The 18,003-nt window shown below is 46.2% G+C and overlaps 1 protein-coding gene across 2 annotated transcripts in view; it reads left to right on the top strand.

The window, feature by feature from the left end:
• Asator (tau-tubulin kinase asator) overlaps window positions 1–18,003 on the top strand; it is a 193,382-nt gene that overhangs the window by 100,233 nt on the left and 75,146 nt on the right. For both annotated transcript variants that reach the window (XM_084580671.1, XM_084580670.1), the window contains exons 2-4: window positions 518–656; window positions 1,729–1,876; window positions 2,870–3,084. In XM_084580671.1, the coding sequence (XP_084436797.1) occupies window positions 600–656; window positions 1,729–1,876; window positions 2,870–3,084 (420 nt within the window). In that variant the 5' untranslated portion in view covers window positions 518–599. The remainder of the gene's footprint in view (window positions 1–517; window positions 657–1,728; window positions 1,877–2,869; window positions 3,085–18,003) is intronic.

Raw genomic sequence — 18,003 nt, 5'->3', positions numbered from 1 at the left:
TTTTGATTAGTTTTTGATCGTTGGCTTTGACTAGAGTGCGCAAGTGCCACCAAGTGCTTTTATGTTCCCTTTTTTGCAAGTAAACCCTCAGTTGATGTTTAGCGCTCGTCCTGTCTTCTGCTATGTCTGTGTCTGTGTTATTTGCGCGAGTCGTGTTATTTATTTGTGACCCATCTCACACATTTATGCACTAAAGAACTACTGGTCCTTGTCTGAAGTTGCAGGTATCTTCACAAATGTTATCAAGTCTCTTTTTGCGTGACGTTTTCCTCTCCGTATTGTGGTATACATGAGGATGCCAATTTTAATCGATGCCAAGAAATTACAGGAGCAGGGTGAATTAAACTGTTGTGGTTTTGCGGAATAATAGCGCAACTGTTCTATTTTATTTATTAATAATATATCTTTCAGTTGTTAACTTTCTATCGGCACCACACTTTAGAAAAAGCATTCTCCTATGCTTTTCTTGGTTGCACCAACTTCGTATGTGCGTCTTTCCTATACACCGTTTTCGCAGGTACAGCTATAATGGCGGCGGCGCAGCATCGTGCGACGAAGAGGAGGACGACAACAACAACCTGTCCAGCTACAGGATCACTATGACCAGCGAAGACCTCCTCCAGCCCGGACATGTCGTCAAAGAGCGATGGAAAGTGGTGCGTCTCAAACCTCGACGCTTGTCCACTTGTCCATCGTACATACACAGCTCCTAAAGTTCTATGTATGAGACGTTGTTATATATATATATATATATATATATATATATATATATATGTGTGCGTGTGTGTGTGTGTGTGTGTGTGTGTGTGTGTGTGTGTGTGTGTGTGTGTGTGTGTGTGTGTGTGTGTGTGTGTGTGTGTGTGTGTGTGTGTGTGTGTGTGTGTGTGTGTGTGTGTGTGTGTGTGTGTGTGTGTGTGTGTGTGTGTGTGTAGGAACACAACTAACATCATGATGAGAGTGGTCATCAAGGACACATCGCCTTTAGATTGTTTACCTTTGCCTCATCGATCACCTAAGGGTCCTGCGTGAGAAGATCATCGGATATTATAGCCACGTAGATAATACGTTTAATGTACAGACCTTCTTACATTTACTGTCTTCAGCAGCCTCTTTGGAAAAGCCGACTTTTTTTTAGTTATTTTGCCCTAAATTTTAGGACTTTCATATATTTTACGCCATGAGTAAGATTGTTATAAAGCTGAAAAAAAAAATCTGGGCTTGTGCGTAATTATGTTGTAATTAATAAATGAGTGGCGATACTTTGTTGCCTCTAACTTTGCCGATGGCTTTAATAATTTTGTTGTTTACTCCTACTATCGGGGATAAAAGCCTATACGACATCCTAAAAGTGCTGGAGGCAACGATCACTCCAATTGACTGTTTCACAATGTAGACAGCGATACCATCTTACGCCTCGTCAAGCGTGCTCCTGGGCTTACAACGGACCTATCAGTATTGTTCGCAGCCTAACTATCCTGCACGGAGCCTTTTCGGGCGGCAGTACATACTGCAACCGCCTCGGTAACTTGTCGTTAAGCCGGAATACCGTAAATAAGGTCAATGTTTATTTAGATGCATGTAGGAGGGTTTCGATATTTCTGTTTGAGTAGAGTATTACTTAGTTTCCGTGTAGCGTGAGAAATGTTGTCGCCGTACTTTTTCCAACGCATATATTTTCGACGTAATGTTGAGCGAGAAACAATGCTGTACATTTCGAACGCTTTGCAGATGAAGAAGATCGGCGGGGGTGGTTTCGGCGAGATCTACGAAGGCGTGGACCTGGTGTCCAAGGAGCTTGTGGCGCTCAAGCTTGAATCCGCCAAGCAGGCCAAGCAGGTTCTTAAGATGGAAGTTGCAGTGCTCAAGAAGCTTCAGGGTGAGCCAGCAGGAGGCGCTCGCTGAACCATTTTTAACATGTTGCCTTGAAACAGGGCCGCCAATCTAAAAATTAATTTGTGCCGTCTCTACCCATAGGAAGTATACGAAACAAAGAAACCGAGGGGCTGCAAAAAAGCAAAAAACCCGAACGACAGCAAACTTTTGTTTGCCTGGGATAACAATATATAAAAAAAGCGTTAATCAAGCATGTAGCCCCTGCCTTCGAAGTGTCAAGATGGCGCAAATAAAATTTGGAGCGAACTTTGCAGAGAAACTCATTTTGTTTGCACGATTGAAGCTGATTGTGCGATGTTCTTCTGGATTTTTTTCTCCCTGTGGACTTATATGGACCCATTTTGGCGGTTGACTGAAAATGTCTGAAGAAAGGGATTTCTTTTGGACTCGTATGTAAATGAGCAACTCAGCAACTTTTCTTGCTTGGCTTTTTCAATACATTCATACCTTACAATACAATAATACCTTTTTGCCGGTATTATTACTTTTTGGATGTTTTTTTTGTATGGTTTGCATCACCCGTTTTAAATGTAATTGGCTGTCTTGTGCCATAAATACAGACAAAGTGCAGACGCGGCCTTTATTTTTTACCGATCACTGACATGGCAATAATTAACTTGCTGTGGCAAAATCCGAAAAGGTATCTCCTTGATAATTTGTAATGCATTGAAGTACTGGCAAATATTATTTTCGTAGGTAGAATAATTAATTACTTTAGTGTTGATTCTATTCAAGCAATCATGGCTGCTTTTATGACGAGGGAGGTTGACGGGTCTTTCTTCCGGAAAATGATAGCGAAATTTCAGGCTTCCACATTTGCTCCCGGTTGCTTCTGTGGTTCAACGACCTGATAAATCCAAAATTCTCGCTGCTTTGTGCGCTTAAACAGACAAAAGAAAGTCAATAAAATAGGAGTGCCTTTGGTAATGTAATGTAATCACACTTTTCCTCTATAGCAAGGTGATGGTGGGCGCAGGTCGTGAACACGTGTGCCGCTTTATCGGGTGCGGCCGCAACGACCGCTTCAACTACGTGGTCATGCAGCTTCAGGGCAAGAACCTGGCCGAGCTGCGGCGCGCCCAACCACGCGGCGCCTTCTCCCTGAGCACCACGCTCAGGCTGGGCCTGCAGATACTGCGCGCCATCCAGAGTATCCACGAAGTGGGCTTCCTGCACCGGGATGTCAAGCCGGTATTCTTTTATTTTTGGACCAATAGGGGCGTCATCTAGAAACATTTTTATTTCTCCACTTTTTACTCATCCTCTCATGTTATGTCGATGAATTTTCGATACTGCATGTTTTAACTGAAATTGTTGCCATGTCGTTGTGCGTTTTACTTTAATGGCGCGTTGAGACAATCCCCCGAGCTGCCGTCAATTTAGAGCTCTGCGTCCATTTGAGAGCCACGGGCCGAAGGGAATTTCTCACAACTCTCCTCACCTTTTTTTCAATTATTTGCATTAATTTACAGCAAAAACAATATCTGTGCTCAAATTTCGCCCTATAGAGTATCGTAATCGTGCTTAGAATTTGTGGTACATAAATCCTGTGGAAAGTTCTGCAACACGTGGTAAAAAAGAGATCCTTACTACACAGTGAGGGAAACGGATTCAGAAACGGACGGCGAAATTGCAGGCAGCGGCAATCAAATTCGGCAGCACTCGGGCTTTCTTATCGCGCCCTGACATTTATTTATTAGAACCTCAAGAGTGCCCAGGTGGGACATTACATGAGGGTTGGGTGCTTGAATGGCGGTTAACAATAGCTTTTGCAAGGTGATTACAAAAATGATGAGGCTTCTTCGATGGCAGTCTTCAAATGAGCAGGGTCGGAGATTAGCGCAAGGTTGCTTTAACACCACTTCTTGGGCTATTTGGTACATACTTGAATTGGTAAAAAACCGCGCCGAACGAAACACACCACAAGAAAGAAGACGGGACACAAGCGCATACTTGAATTGGAGAAAAACTGCGCCGAACTAAACACACCACAAGAAAGAAGACTGGACACAAGCGCATACTTGAATTGAAGAAAAACTGTGCCGAACTAAACACACCACAAGAAAGAAGACTGGACACAAGCGCATACTTGAATTGGAGAAAAACTGCGCCGAACTAAACACACCACAAGAAAGAAGACTGGACACAAGCGCATACTTGAATTGAAGAAAAACTGTGCCGAACTAAACACACCACAAGAAAGAAGACGGGACACAAGCGCATACTTAAATTGGAGAAAAACTGCGCCGAACAAAACACACCACAAGAAAGAAGACGGGACACAAGCGCATACTTGAATTGGAGAAAAACTGTGCCGAACTAAACACACCACAAGAACGAAGACGGGACGCAAGCTCATAGTTTAATTGGAGAAAACCTGCGCCGAACAAAACACACCACAAGAAAAAAGACGGGACACACGCGCATACTTGAATTGGAGAGAAACTACACCGAACGAAACACCAGAAGAAAGAAGTCGAGACGCAGGCGCTGTGTTTCGGCATCTTTCTTGTGGTGTGTTTCATTCGGCGCAGTTTTTTACCAACGCAAGGCTGCTGGGAAGGTCATTCCAGTCGCGAGATGTGTACACACACAAAAAAAAAGACTTCTGGAATGCAGTAGTGCGAGCACCATGTGGGATGACGCCGTTAGAATGGCCTGTGCGGGATGTTTGACGCGCCGGCTGTCGCGGGAGAAGTATAAAAGAAGTTGTCATAAATGCAGAGACATGAAATTCAGCGACAGGAAGCGAAAGAAGGAAGTTGAAGCTTTAAGGCGGATATGCTAGAATACCTTGAGTAGTTTGAAAGGATAGCGAGTAGCACGGTTCTGTACAGATTCAAGAGCTGTGATAAGGTTACGTTGGTGCGGGTCAAAGATTGCGCTAGCGTATTCAAGTTTAGGTCGCACAAGTGTTTTTTGAGTTAATAGTTTTAAATAAGAAGCCGTGCGCAGGTTGCGTCGAAGGTAGCCAAATTGTTCGATTAGATGAATTTATTATGTGATTGACGTGGTATTTCCATGATAAATCACTAGTGAGGTTAATACCAAGGTATTTAAAAGAGTTAGTGGAAGTAACGGCAGAATCGTTAATTTTATAAGCAGGCCGAGTTGGAAGGCTGTAGGAAGAAAATTGTACTGTCTTTGTAGTATTTAAAGAACATAGAGCGCCACTGGTGTATGCTGTTGACGCCATTTTGAAGGACAGAAGTGTTGTCGGTGTTAGTTATAGGGCTCTAGAGTACACAGTCATCCGGGAAAAGGCAGGTGGTAGATATTGCCGTGGAAGGTAAGTCGTTAATACATATTAAAAACAGTAATAGGCCCAGGACTGTGCCTTTAGGTACTCCTGAAAGAACGTGCGAGTAAGTCGATGAGAAGCCGTTAGCGAAAACAAATTGCATGCGGTCTGTTAAAAAGCTTCGGATCCAGTTCAAGAGAATCGAGTGAAGATTTAAAGCGGACAGTTTCAGTAAGAGGCGGGAACAGGGTACTTTATCGAATGCTTTCTCGAATTACAAGAATAATGATAAGTTGAGATATTGCAGTCAAGGTGGGATAAATACCATGCAGAAACAAAGCTAATTGGGTTTCAAATGAGTGACATTTCCATGCTGGTTTGGACGGAAGTTGACCGAAGTCAGAAATGCAGCGACATTAGAGTATATAGGATGTGTTCCATGATTTTAGAGCATACACTAGTTAGCGAAAGGGGTTGATAATTACCTAGAGATGATCAGTTATCTATCTTTAAGACTGCAATGACCTTGCCAATTCGCCAGTCAAGTGGAACGGAGCCAGTATCAAAAGACTGCTGAAAAATGAGTGAAAGAATAAGACTGCAAACATTTTTAGTGTTTCTCAAGACTTTGGAATTAATTCTACTGATGCCACAGGACGATGAACATTTCAGCGAATAAATAATGTAACAATAGCATACGAGTTGAATGTGATGCTCTCCATTGGTGGATGCGGCAATGGCGGAAGGTTGGGGACGTCGTGAGTCTCTCCGTTCCTTTATTTATTTATCACAATACCCACAACGCCTTTTGGCATTACAGTGGGGGGCGATACGATATGAGTAGTGCTACATGCTGGCAGGAAGAAACAAGGAAAAAAGAACACGGAAAGTATGATACAACATAATTTCGCACAAGCAAACACGTATTAGACGAGTGAGGGAAACATTTCATTACATTTCGATGAAATGACTTCTTTGGGCAGCTTATTCCATTCATTTATTGATTTTGGGAAAAAATGACATTTTTAGTAAGTCTTTTTTGAATTTTATTTTTGTTTCTTTGAACCTGTGGTCCCTACTTGCTGATGTATAATCTTGCGGCAATAAATAAAGGTCATACCTGTTTTAGAATGAAATATGTAAAAACTGACGTTGGTTGGCTGTGGCTCGGGTCCTCTGGGGGACTGACTGGCGAAGAAGAGACATGGAACAGAGAATATTAGGAGAACTATCAGTATTAACACAAAGAGTAGCATAGAAGTAGACGTCACATGGCAACCACAGAGGGGAAAAAGAAGAACAATGAGGCAGGGCGCTCTTATGATAGAGTTCAGTCCTTCAGATCACGCCCTTTTCCACCAATCAGCGGAGCTCTCTCATCTGCGTTGACGCTGTGAACAGTCCAAGAGGCGGATAGGTCCAAGCCCGTTGCTGGGGGCTCTTCTTTAGAATTTGTTGTTGTCACACGAACACAGGCGCAGCCATCATGTGCCTCAAGCATTTCACACAGGGAGGCAATCGCAGCTCAGGCATGTATCCAAGTTTCGTAGGATGTGCTCTACCGCTTCCGCCGCGACGGCACAATCGTCCCAACCTTTGTATCCCGTCTCGCATGGCGTTGTGGATGCGCTGTTGGAGAACGCAGCCATGAAAAATAGTGTTTTCGCTGCAGCCACAAATGCCGGCTGCTGGTCGTCTCCTCGAGGCATCGACGGTACGGCTTGCTGGGAACGCTCGGGTTTCCGGGTGGAATTCGTCCGGCAAACAGCTGGGTCCACAAACTCAACACTGAACAGAATGTGAAGTTTTTATACATGGGACACGTCAGATACGCGTACTGGCAAGCCGCGGCTGTAGTATCTGTATCAGGGTTAATTGTTTTCCAGAAGCGCTTTGGGTTGGCTCGTAACATTTCAGGGAGAGTATTGGAAAAGGACTGCAATGGTGTGGTATTTGTTTCATGCACATCTAGTATTAAATATATTGGCAGAACAGAAAAGGCGTTTTTTCTTGTTATTTAAACGTTTTAGTGTTGTATTAAACCAAGGCGAGCATGTTCGTTCTGTTATACTGATGGTAGGGATGCAGTCTTATCAAACGCAACATTTCAGATTTGAAGAGGGACCAGTTAAACTCGATAGGACGTGAGGGATACGCAGAAGCAAGTCGTTATAGAATGCAAGGAGGTCACGATTCAAGCTAATGTAGTCACATTTATCGTACACTGTTAGTATTTTTTTTTGGATTTGGGGATTTTGGGAAGTTAGCAGAGAAAGTAGTATGAATTACAACGTGGTCACTAAGGTCCGTAATGTACAAAGGAACGCAGATTGCGTCAGGGTGAGTAGTAAAAATACGGTCGAGATTGCTTACTGAATGATCAGTAGTGCGGGTCTGCCCAGAGACAATTTTATTCAGGCCGAAAATTAGGCATGTGTTCAGGAATTCGCTAGATGCGTGACTTTTTGTTAGGGTTTGGGCCATATCGGTCCAATCTATGGACGGAAAACTGAAACCACCGGAAAGCAAAATAGGGATGTGGGGAGAAGAAGAGATAAGCCATTCAAGCGCGTCATGAAACAGTGTCATGAGGGAAACTGTCCGTATCAGGTGGTCGATAGCATATACCTATGAGTATGCGGGGGGACGAAGCATGACAGCTCACCCAAATCATTTCCAACGAGGTGACTATGTTGATAATGGAACAATTTAGGGAGCATTTGGCAGCAATAAGAACACCGCCGCCACGGCAGCCGTCAGGTCTGTTCTTCCTGAATATATGAAACTCGGGCAAATCAGGCATGATTTTGAAATCAGATATAGGCGAACTTAACCATGTTTCAGTTAGCAAAACGAGGTTACTAGATGATGAACCGATAAGACTACACAAGGATTCATGTTTGGGAACTATACTGCGAACGTTAGTGAAAAGAAGGGATAATCATTTTTGGGCTGCTGGTTAGAACTGGTAGCTGCTATGACTTACGTTGAAGAACTTTCCCGGCTGCGTGGTCAAAGATGTAGGTTGTACCATTAGAAATTAGTCTATTGTGACGTAGCTTGTAAGATATGTGCTATCCTTTTGCAAATTCGATAAGACTTTTGCGGGCGAGACGGGTTTTAGCAGAGAAATTTTCACTAACTGCATAAACGGCGGATTTAAGCTTATAGACTGATGATAAAATTCGTTCTTTGTCTTTGAAATGCAAGAATATGACTATGTTCGGGCGCTGTTTTTCGTGTTTGAATGTGCATATAGGATGCGCTCGCTCAATATCCTCCCTTTCAAGGGGTATGCTGAGACGCTCTAGACAGAGATCTGTTACCAGTTTTTCAGATTCACTCCAAGTTTCATTTTCTGCATCCTTGAGCCCATAGAACCCTAAATTGCTTCGGCGGGGGATGTTTTCGAGGTCGTCAGTGCGAGCAGTCAGAGCAGATACCTGAGCTGAGCAATTAGCGGTAGCACTCTGAATGTTGTCAATCTGAGAATTTGCATATGAAATAGACTGGGAGTCGCACTCAATCTTCGAAAGCCTAGTGGCTAGGTCCGCGAACGCTTTCTCGTTGGCTGCAATGGTTGACTTGATAGAGCCTTGTTGGTCAAGTATTGTTGACTGCCCGCATAGAAAAGCTGAAAGCGCGGCAAGTACAGCAGGGTCAGCTACGTCTCCGGCCAACAAAACTAGTTTCAGCAGCATGTAGGAACACTCATAAAATATTGTTAAAGATCGCCGTGGGCCCGGCAGCACAAAGAAACAGCGGCCGCTGGAGCGCTTAGCGTAGAGGTTGTGACAGTTTATTACCTGCGTAACGAAGACAGGGCGCTCCATATCTGTGGTGCCGCCAAGCCCACTAAGCGCCGAGATGATTTAATCGAATTCAGGGGAGGGAGCGGCGATTGCCTCAGATAGCGGTGATGAGGGACTTTGAAGATACGGTGGCTGAAACCATGTGTCCGTGCTTGCAGGCAATGGTTGGCCCTCGGATCTGACAGCTGCTGTTCCGCAACCGCAAAGGCATGCGCAGACGGAAGCACAGGCAAAGCGTTGAATGTGGATGGTGTGCAAGTGAACAGCACTTTTATGAACAGAAAACAACCAGGACCAGGAAAGTGAGGGGAACTTCGTAAAGAAGTGGAGACAGTTAGGGCGCTCTATTTCTGTGGTGCCGCCGAGTCCACTCATCGCACTGTACTGGGACGTATCTGCATATGGTGGGACAATTTGTTTCGTATTCATGCTGGAATTTAGCGCAGCAAAAACGACAGGCTAAGTGTAAGGGTGCTCGTGCTTTCTTTCCCTCGGTTTCTGCCTAATCGTGTTTGTTGCGCTAACTGTGGCGATGACTGCATATCGCCTCCATAGTATATGACCCTGCCTGGATCGGATTTGCGAAGCTCAGTAACACGACAACCACTCAGCAACGCGACAGGCTATGAGGCCGATGCAAAAACTTGTCATGCGTGGCCACACGCGGTCGACGTGCCTGCGCATCGTTTCAGAAAAGAGGATGTATGAATAATGCGTGTCGTTGTGTTAAGGTGCTTGCACAGCGATGCGTTCAGACGCCTGAGTACGGTCGCCGAGGGCAGGGTCCTTGGAAAGAAGGATCACACGACCCATCTGCTTCACCTGTCTCATTTGGGAATAATTGAGCGTTTTCTGTTTAAATTCCGGTCCATCGAGTGCAATACAAGCCATTCAAAGACGTATTAATCTTAATTACGTTAAACCAATGAAGCAATAATAAGGAGATAACAGTATGGAACCTAAAAGTGATACGAGCAATGGGGCGTATAAACACGTGAATTTTTTTCAGATACTGGAAGTGCATACATCATGTACACTCGAAATAACCGAAACTTATGCACGTTGCTCGCTTTCCTTCTCGATTTGTCGCTTTTTATGGACGATATTTACTACACTTAACTCTTCTGCTGCCGACGATTAGTAATGCAGAATAAAGTCGGCCTCAAACGTGCCGCCGATTTGATGCGGCTGAAGTGGAGTGCAAGAATTCAGGATCATCGTGAAAGTTACCACAGAGAGTAATTATTGGGGCACTCAAGACCCTTTATGATTGAAAGGGGCTGATTCTACTGTAGTATTTATTTGCCCGTACCCCGCCGATCACATAGTGCTTCTTTCGTGCCGGATTCGGGGTGATAAGCTCCACTCGGTGGCGAGAGTGCACGCTCGTTGCGCCACTTAGCCTTCATGACTAACGGCAGATGGCGTGTGCCAGGAGACATGTTGCCATGGAGACACCAGGAACCTAGATAAGGAAAACTAAGGTACAGTCTTTGTAGAGCCCAGGGGGTCTGCTTCTGAGTCACTTCGTGTGGCTTGTAATGCATTTCCAAACCTCCAAATCTTTTAGTGGTAAGATTTTTTGTCCTATCTTCTACAATGGGCAAAGACATTCGTGACGCTGGGACTAAGTCGACCCGGCCTTCACTTGGTAGCGTGCAGATACTCCGGGTTTATGATGGATTGAATCTTCGAAGTTGGTAAAGCCCAGGGGGTCTGCTTCTGAGTCACTTCGTGTGGCTTGTAATGCATTTCCAAACCTCCAAATCTTTTAGTGGTAAGATTTTTTGTCCTATCTTCTACAATGGGCAAAGACATTCGTGACGCTGGGACTAAGTCGACCCGGCCTTCACTTGGTAGCGTGCAGATACTCCGGGTTTATGATGGATTGAATCTTCGAAGTTGGTAAAATATATACAAGCAGGTTTAATGGCACTTCGAGAAAACTTATTTACATGAAAGATAGGTATATCAGCAAAATTGCAAGCGGTAGCGAGAAGCGTCTGGATGAGCTGTTTACCCAGGGCTCAGAGCGTAATTTCGTGCTCTGCAACGTCCTTAAATCCCCTATGTCCAGCCCCTCTCTGAAGATCCTGACCAATCAGTTCCAGGGCACACCCCTCAGATATCGGCAACCAATCGAACACATCACTGCACTGATGGTCTGATGCACTGACTGGTCCAGTATTGTTTCGTCGGGCGTGGTCACTTGTTGTCGGGTAGAGCTTGGGAACGGCGAGGAGGTAAATTTCAATTCTTCTGCAAAGATTCGCTATGTTGGTTCCGGCAAGTGGATTTCCTTCTCAGAAACCCAACTGTATGGGGCGCCACGAATACTGCTCCCAGCATTGTCCCTTTCCGGCAATTGCAACTCTTTCCTGCATTCACGGGAAATCCTCTAATGGCCGTAATGCTCATGCTCCTTTCTTCTCCAGTACGTCAGCGGACGTGTCACTGCGATCGTCTCCTTTGGACAACAGGCATTCCTCACTTGACAATAGCGCCTCTCGACGGGAAGGGTGAACAGTTGAACAAAAGCACTTCCGGCTATTTCTCACAGGGCGACGTTTCTGTGTATTTTTCTTGCCGTTCCCTTGACAGGGCCAACTTGGCAGTTGTAGGGTCACGAAAAGCAAAGCATGCTCATACAAAAAAGATTCATTTGAACACGCTCACTTAGAGCCTTTGCACAAACAGCACATATCAATACCATGCCCACAGGCGCACAATAGTGCGCGCAAGCGCGGACCATGCACGGTCACAACAGCCTCCTCCCCCGCCAGAAGAGTCACGGAGGGCAGCAGTCGCAGCTGCTGCATGAAGAGACGACTTAATGGCCTGCACATGAACGCTTGAAGCTCGCTGTCGCTTGTCGCGTTGTCTTGATTGTCGTAGGCCAAATTGCTTGAGCTGTTTCTGAAACTCAACCACATGTCTAAGCAAGCACTCGGCTCCCGTCTGAAGAGACCAGGTCAAAAGAAATCTGCTATCGTTGTCCGAGAAAAGCCGACACTTAGGACGCTCAAGACCCACGTATGCCTAAAAAAACCAAACATGCTGCTTTACATAGTCACTTATATACAAGCGCACGAAAAAAAAAAGAACCTGAGTATCAATTTGCATACATGGTAAGGAGCACCTCGGACCGCTTAGAAACAGCGGCTAAGCGCGTCCGCATTCCCATTTAACTTCCACTTTTTGTATCTTATTTCAAAATTGTCAGTTCAGTTCAGTTCAGGCGTTCAGTCGTGTCCGACTCTTCGTGACCCTATGGACCATGTCACGCCACGCTTTCCGGTCTCTCACTATCTTCTTAACATCACATAACTTCATCTGCAGTGCCTCGAGGATGCCATCTAACCATCGCGTTCGCTGCCTACCCCTTCTCCGGCGACCCTCAACCTTTCCCAACATCAAATCTTTCTCCAGCGACTCCTCTCTTCTCAGCAGATGACCAAAGTAGCTGAGCTTTAACTTTAGAATTTGACCCCCCAATGAGCAGTCAGGGTTTATGGTCGACAATATCGACTGATTTGATCTTCTGGCAAAATTGTACTGCTGTAAAATCAAGCTCCACCTCAGAAGGCGACTGTTCTTCGATGTCGCAGTTTGCAGCCAAGCCAGGGGACAATGGTCCTTCTCTACGGTGAATTTGGCCCCTCCAAGATAGCACTGCAATTTTTGAATGGCCCATACAATGCAAGCGCACTCTTTCTCTGACGAGCATTACGCCCTCTCTCTAGAGCTCAGTTGGTTTTTTTTTTTGAGAAGCTCCTGAGCGTTGCTTTCTTCTCCACTGAGGCAAATCAAGTTGTCACCCATCTCCTCGGGAAGGTTTAACGTTAGATTTACCACGGCTTCCCTCTGCACATAAGGCTTCATGAGATTGCATTGATTGCATTGCCCACTTTTTTACGCCTACCGGGGATTTTCACTGCGCAGTTAGCGTTAGAAAGCTTTGCAACGACTTCAGCAGGTCCTTCCCACTGTACTTCGAGCTTATTCTGCCTTGAACCTCTCAGCAACATCACCTGGTCTCCGATACGAACCGTCTTTTGACGGACTGACTTATCATAGTACACTTTGGAACGAGCCTGGGCTGACTTCATGCTGGCCTCAACGGGTTCCTTAGTGTTATGTAAGCGATTCAGGAGGTTCAGAATGAATTCTACTACTGTTGGGTCTTCTCCGCGCCCCTCCCAGGCTTCGCGCACCATTCGCAAAGGTGAGCGCAGTGACCTTCCGTACACCAACTCGGCTGGGCTAAATCCAGTGGATTCGTGCGGCACTGACCGCAAAGCGAAAAGTGCAGCAGGCAGGCAGGTATCCCATTCGCGCTTGTTTTCATTGCACAGTCCCCTCAGGACGCGTTTGAGAATAGAATGCCATCTTTCTACGCTGTTGCTCTGCGGATGGTGGATCGAGCTGTGCACTACCTTAATGCCGCATCGCTCGAGAAATGAGGTGGTGAGGACACTTGTGAAAAGGCTACCCTGATCCCTTTGGACCTCGGAAGGGAATCCAACTCGTGCAAACACTGACAGCAGCGAATCCACTCCACTCTCGGACGTCACCTTGCGCAGCGGAACAGCCTCTGGAAACTTTGTGGCTGGACATAACATAGTGAGGATATAACGGTGTCCTGACTCGGTAACAGGAAGTGGCCCAACTACATCTATTACTAACCGGTGAAACGGCTCGGTAATGATTGGTACTAACACCATCGGAGCTTTCCACTTATCTTGCGCCTTTCCAACCCGCTGGCACGTGTCGCATGACCGTACAAAATTTTCCGTATTCTTAAAACATCCAAGCTAATAGTATCCTTGCAACAACCTCTGCTTTGTTTTCCTTATTCCAAGGTGACATGACCACGAGCTGCCATGGGAAAGTAGCAGTAAGTCTTCGCGGTACTTTTGGGGAACGACTAATTGGTCCCGCTCTACTCCGCGCTTATCCTTGAATAAGCGATACAGCACTCCCTTTCTCATTTCGAAAGAAATATTCTTTGCTGTCTTATTGGCGCGGTGTCGCTCCCTTATCTCCTGTATCTTGGGATCATTGGCTTGCTCCATAGCTAAGTCCTCTCGGGTTCCACTTAGAAGTCTCGTGAGATTACTAGACACTGGCGGCAAGAGGTTACTCTCAAGAACGTCCTCATTCCGCGTCTCATCAAGCTCACTTTCAAGTTTACTTACCTGAGATGCCTCGCTCTCAAAGTTTTCTGACCCGCTATCTTCCGCATCGACCACTGTTTTAACTGCCGTTTCTTCCGCTGTGGAATTTTCTGGAATGAGCAGTGTAGCTAGTTCTCGCGCCTTTCACGGCAGCCTCGGTTGTTAACTCGCCGAAAGGGCCCTCGATGACCACGTTTGCGATTGGCAAGCACACACTCTGTTCCTCCACTACCTGGCGGATCCACGCACACTGTCCTGTATAGTCGGAAGGCGACACATACGCCGGATGGACAACATTCATCGTTGCGGCCGAATCGCGCAGTACCTTGCAAGGCTTCCCGTTGACTACTAGGTCATGCATGTAGGTTTCCAAAAGCTTCATGCTTTCATCGCAGTCACTCACATACGAGAAATCACTCTTTTCTTTCCGGCAGTTGACGGCAATGTGACCCTGCTCATTACACCTAAAGCATGTGAGCGGCTTCCTAGCCTCAAGCTTGTTCTTTGTGTTCTGCGCGTTGGTCACTTCCCCACTTTTCCCACTGCCGTCCTTTCTAGGGAGTTTGCCTGAAGAAGCCTTCCTTTCTTCGTTTGCAACTCTAGCAAAGTGCCTTTCCTGACGGTTATTCACACTCAACTTGGGATTGCGGGGCCTATCCACTGCTGTTTTGCTGTATTGTCGGCGCGAAGCGTACTCCTCAATGAGTTCGGCAGCTTCAGTTGCCGACCTAATGTCGCCTCGGTCCTGTAACCAATTTCTTTCTTTTTCTGGGAGGCAGTTATGAAACTGCTCCAAAAGAATTCGCTGGACTACAGCGTCCCTATCACTGTAATAATCAGTGCTCTTTAGCCACTCGCCCAAATTAACTCTTAAATTGTACAGGAATTCAGAGTCCTCTAATGGCCGTAATCCTCATGCTCCTTTCTTCTCCTGTACGTCAGCGGACGTGTCACTCCGATCGTCTCCTTTGGACAAATAGGCATTCCTCACTTGACAATAGCGCCTCTCGATGGGAAGGGTGAACAGTTGAACAAAAGCACTTCCGGCTATTTCTCACAGGGCGACGTTTTTTTTGTATTTTTCTTGATGTTCCCTTGACAGGGCCAACTTGGCAGTTGTAGGGTCACGACAACACACACGAAAAGATTCATGTGAACACGCTCACTTAGAGCCCTTGCACAAACAGCACATATCAATACCATGCTCACAGGCGCACAATAGTGTGCGCAAGCGCGGACCATGCACGGTCACAACAAGACCTCACTCAGCGCCACTACACGGCTCGGAAGCTTACCCCCCCGGGCTCTGCACTTTTTACAAAAGCTGTAAATTTCTCACGTGGCGCAGTCGGTTAACGCGCTCTCATGGTAATCGGAGAGGTAGGAGTTCGATTCCCGCTGGGGGATGGTATTTTGCTTAAAAGGTAAACATTTCACTGACAGGTTGAGTGCGACACTTTCTGTGGACGGACGCCCTCACGCGCTTCCGCTTGGCTGCCGCCTAGGTGGAATTATCACCTGACTTGTCGCGAGAAGATCGCGATGATTTTTGTAATAGGCAGTGAAATGCTGCTCTTAACAGTGCCACATTTTCGGCCCATGGGGTTGAGAACCCTACGCATCGGCGATCTTGTAGTGTTCCTAAAGAAAGGCAGAAGGGACGAAGAAGAAGGCCTGAAACTTGGGTTGCCGTGCGAGCGGAGAACTTTTCCAGTTCTCGGATTTATTTTTCTTCCTTCCTGAGAAGGCAGTAGAATAGCAGCTCGCAGTCGCAGCTTTGCGATCAGGAAGTTTTACTCATCAGCATAATTACTCATTGTTCAACTTGTTACGATGGAAAGCTCAAGGTCTTTCTCGGAAGCTTTGTAGTTACAAAAATTGCCTTTTCCGGTGTTCGAACCACGGTCTCCCTTCGGCAGTTGCTGCGGGTATATAAGACTCACCGAACTCACCACTGCAATTCACCAAAGAGCAGCCAGAAGCCTGCTAGTCATCCTAAGTGATAAGCTTAGTTCATACAGCGACTGTAGCCGACAGGTGAAGGCCTAAGTTTGAATCCAGGACGAAGGAGCTTTCCGTCACCTACGGCGTTTCTGAGAAAGCTCAATAGCTTTCAGTTCTTGTAGCCACACGGCTGCTGTTAGATTTCGCTATTGACTAATTACTCCCTTAATCAAAACCGACTTGGGTATTCGCGTAAACCGTGGGCCATTCGGAACTTTTGTCCAAAATTCTCCCTCGAAGCTTGCAGACCAGGAACTCGGTCGCGCAGTCGCTCCGCCACCCCCCCCCCCCCCCCCCTCCCTTATCATTTTCTGTTTGTCAGAAATAAAGGCAAGAAAGCACGAGGTTTGTACTAGTCTAAATACCTTATGTCGGAGTTGACCCCTCGAAGTGCTCTACTGTTCGCTTAGTTGCCCAGGGATTGTTAATATCGCAGCCTATCGTTTCTAGTTTTCGACAATGATTCATTAACTCAGGTTTCTGCAGTCGGTAGACAATTTTTCGTAAACTGACCGTTCAGACACTGCATTTTTTAATTGTCGCTCGAACAGCATATTTGCCTAGTACAATACATGATGCATGCAGCTAAACACTACTGCTGCGAAGAAAATGCAAATTTCTCGTGCTAACGCAGCTTACATCAGCTAATATGTCCATAAATCAGATTTCGAATTTGTGCCATTAATTTGGCCTTAACGCAGCAAAAATCTCATGGGAAAAATACCATGTCGAGTGCTTAAATTGGTGATGACAGGGTTTTTCGATTTATTGCGGTTTTACATTTCTGCAAACAATATTCAAGTCTCTGTTGCTAGTCGAAAAGTTTTAGTTCCGAGCGAAAACAAACGCGATGCGAACCAATACCGCGAAACTTGCCCACCAAGGGCGGCCGCTGTGTTGATAAGCTCGTGTGGCGTCAGAGGAGCATAGACGTCTGCAATGCAGTCTTCACATCAAGAGACGTTTGGATTTCTTTTGTTTTTGAAGTTTAACGTCCCAAAGTGAGACGCCGTAGCGGAGTGCTCCGGAAATTTTGGCCCCCTGAGATTCTTCAATGGGCACCGTTTCACCTCCTTCGAAAAGTGCCGAAGCCAAGATCCTGGGGCAGTCGAGCGCCCTATAACCACAGCGCCGTCTCCTTTTGTTTGATGATGGATTGAAGTACCGATTGCATCTGTTGCAATATATGAGCATGCTACTGCAGAAAAATGATAGTCAATTGACTGCGTGCTTAGGTTCCTTATATTTTACCGACACACTGAGCTCACGCATTATTCCGACACCAGCACGACCAATGGTCGCCTATCGTCGTAGTGTGAGGTTTTCGGCCCCGCGACATAGACGAGAGGATGGTCGCCCGATCTGTTCTGGTGAGATCTGCGGCTGAGCGAGAACCCGATTGTATGAGCCCAAGTCTGGCTGATAAGGAGGGAGACACTGATCCGCTGATACAGCGATCAATCAACGTCCCCAACAGATGCGTTTGTCGATACGGCTTAACCGAGTTAGAAGGAAACAAGTAGCTATATTTCATATATTGAAACCCTCAGCAATGAGCTTGGCCAGAAATGTCAGTAAGTGCCGGCTAGCGAGTAGTGTATAGTATACAGCCGACCCGTTCCGTGAGGTTTAGGCCTAGCGAATCCGCGCGGTTCGGGTCTGCACTTTCGATTACAGAGAGCGCATTCACTAACTTGAGCGGCTGCAATGTGGCCATTGTGTGGCAATAGTGATCCAAATAGACAACTGCTTGAATCACAAAAGCCATGCAGATTGAGCGAGGAGAGCCCCTGACTGGCGAGCAAAGTTGAAGGCAGCCTGCAGTTGTCGCCGCTGCTTGTGGGCACTCATCGCTCGCAGGAGACGTAGCATCCTC

Source organism: Amblyomma maculatum, chromosome 10, assembly GCF_055883805.1.
Source record: "Amblyomma maculatum isolate TAMU_Amacu chromosome 10, ASM5588380v1, whole genome shotgun sequence".
In the NCBI taxonomy this organism is placed as follows: Eukaryota; Metazoa; Arthropoda; class Arachnida; order Ixodida; family Ixodidae; genus Amblyomma; species Amblyomma maculatum.
This window is presented reverse-complemented; position numbering and strand designations above follow the sequence as displayed.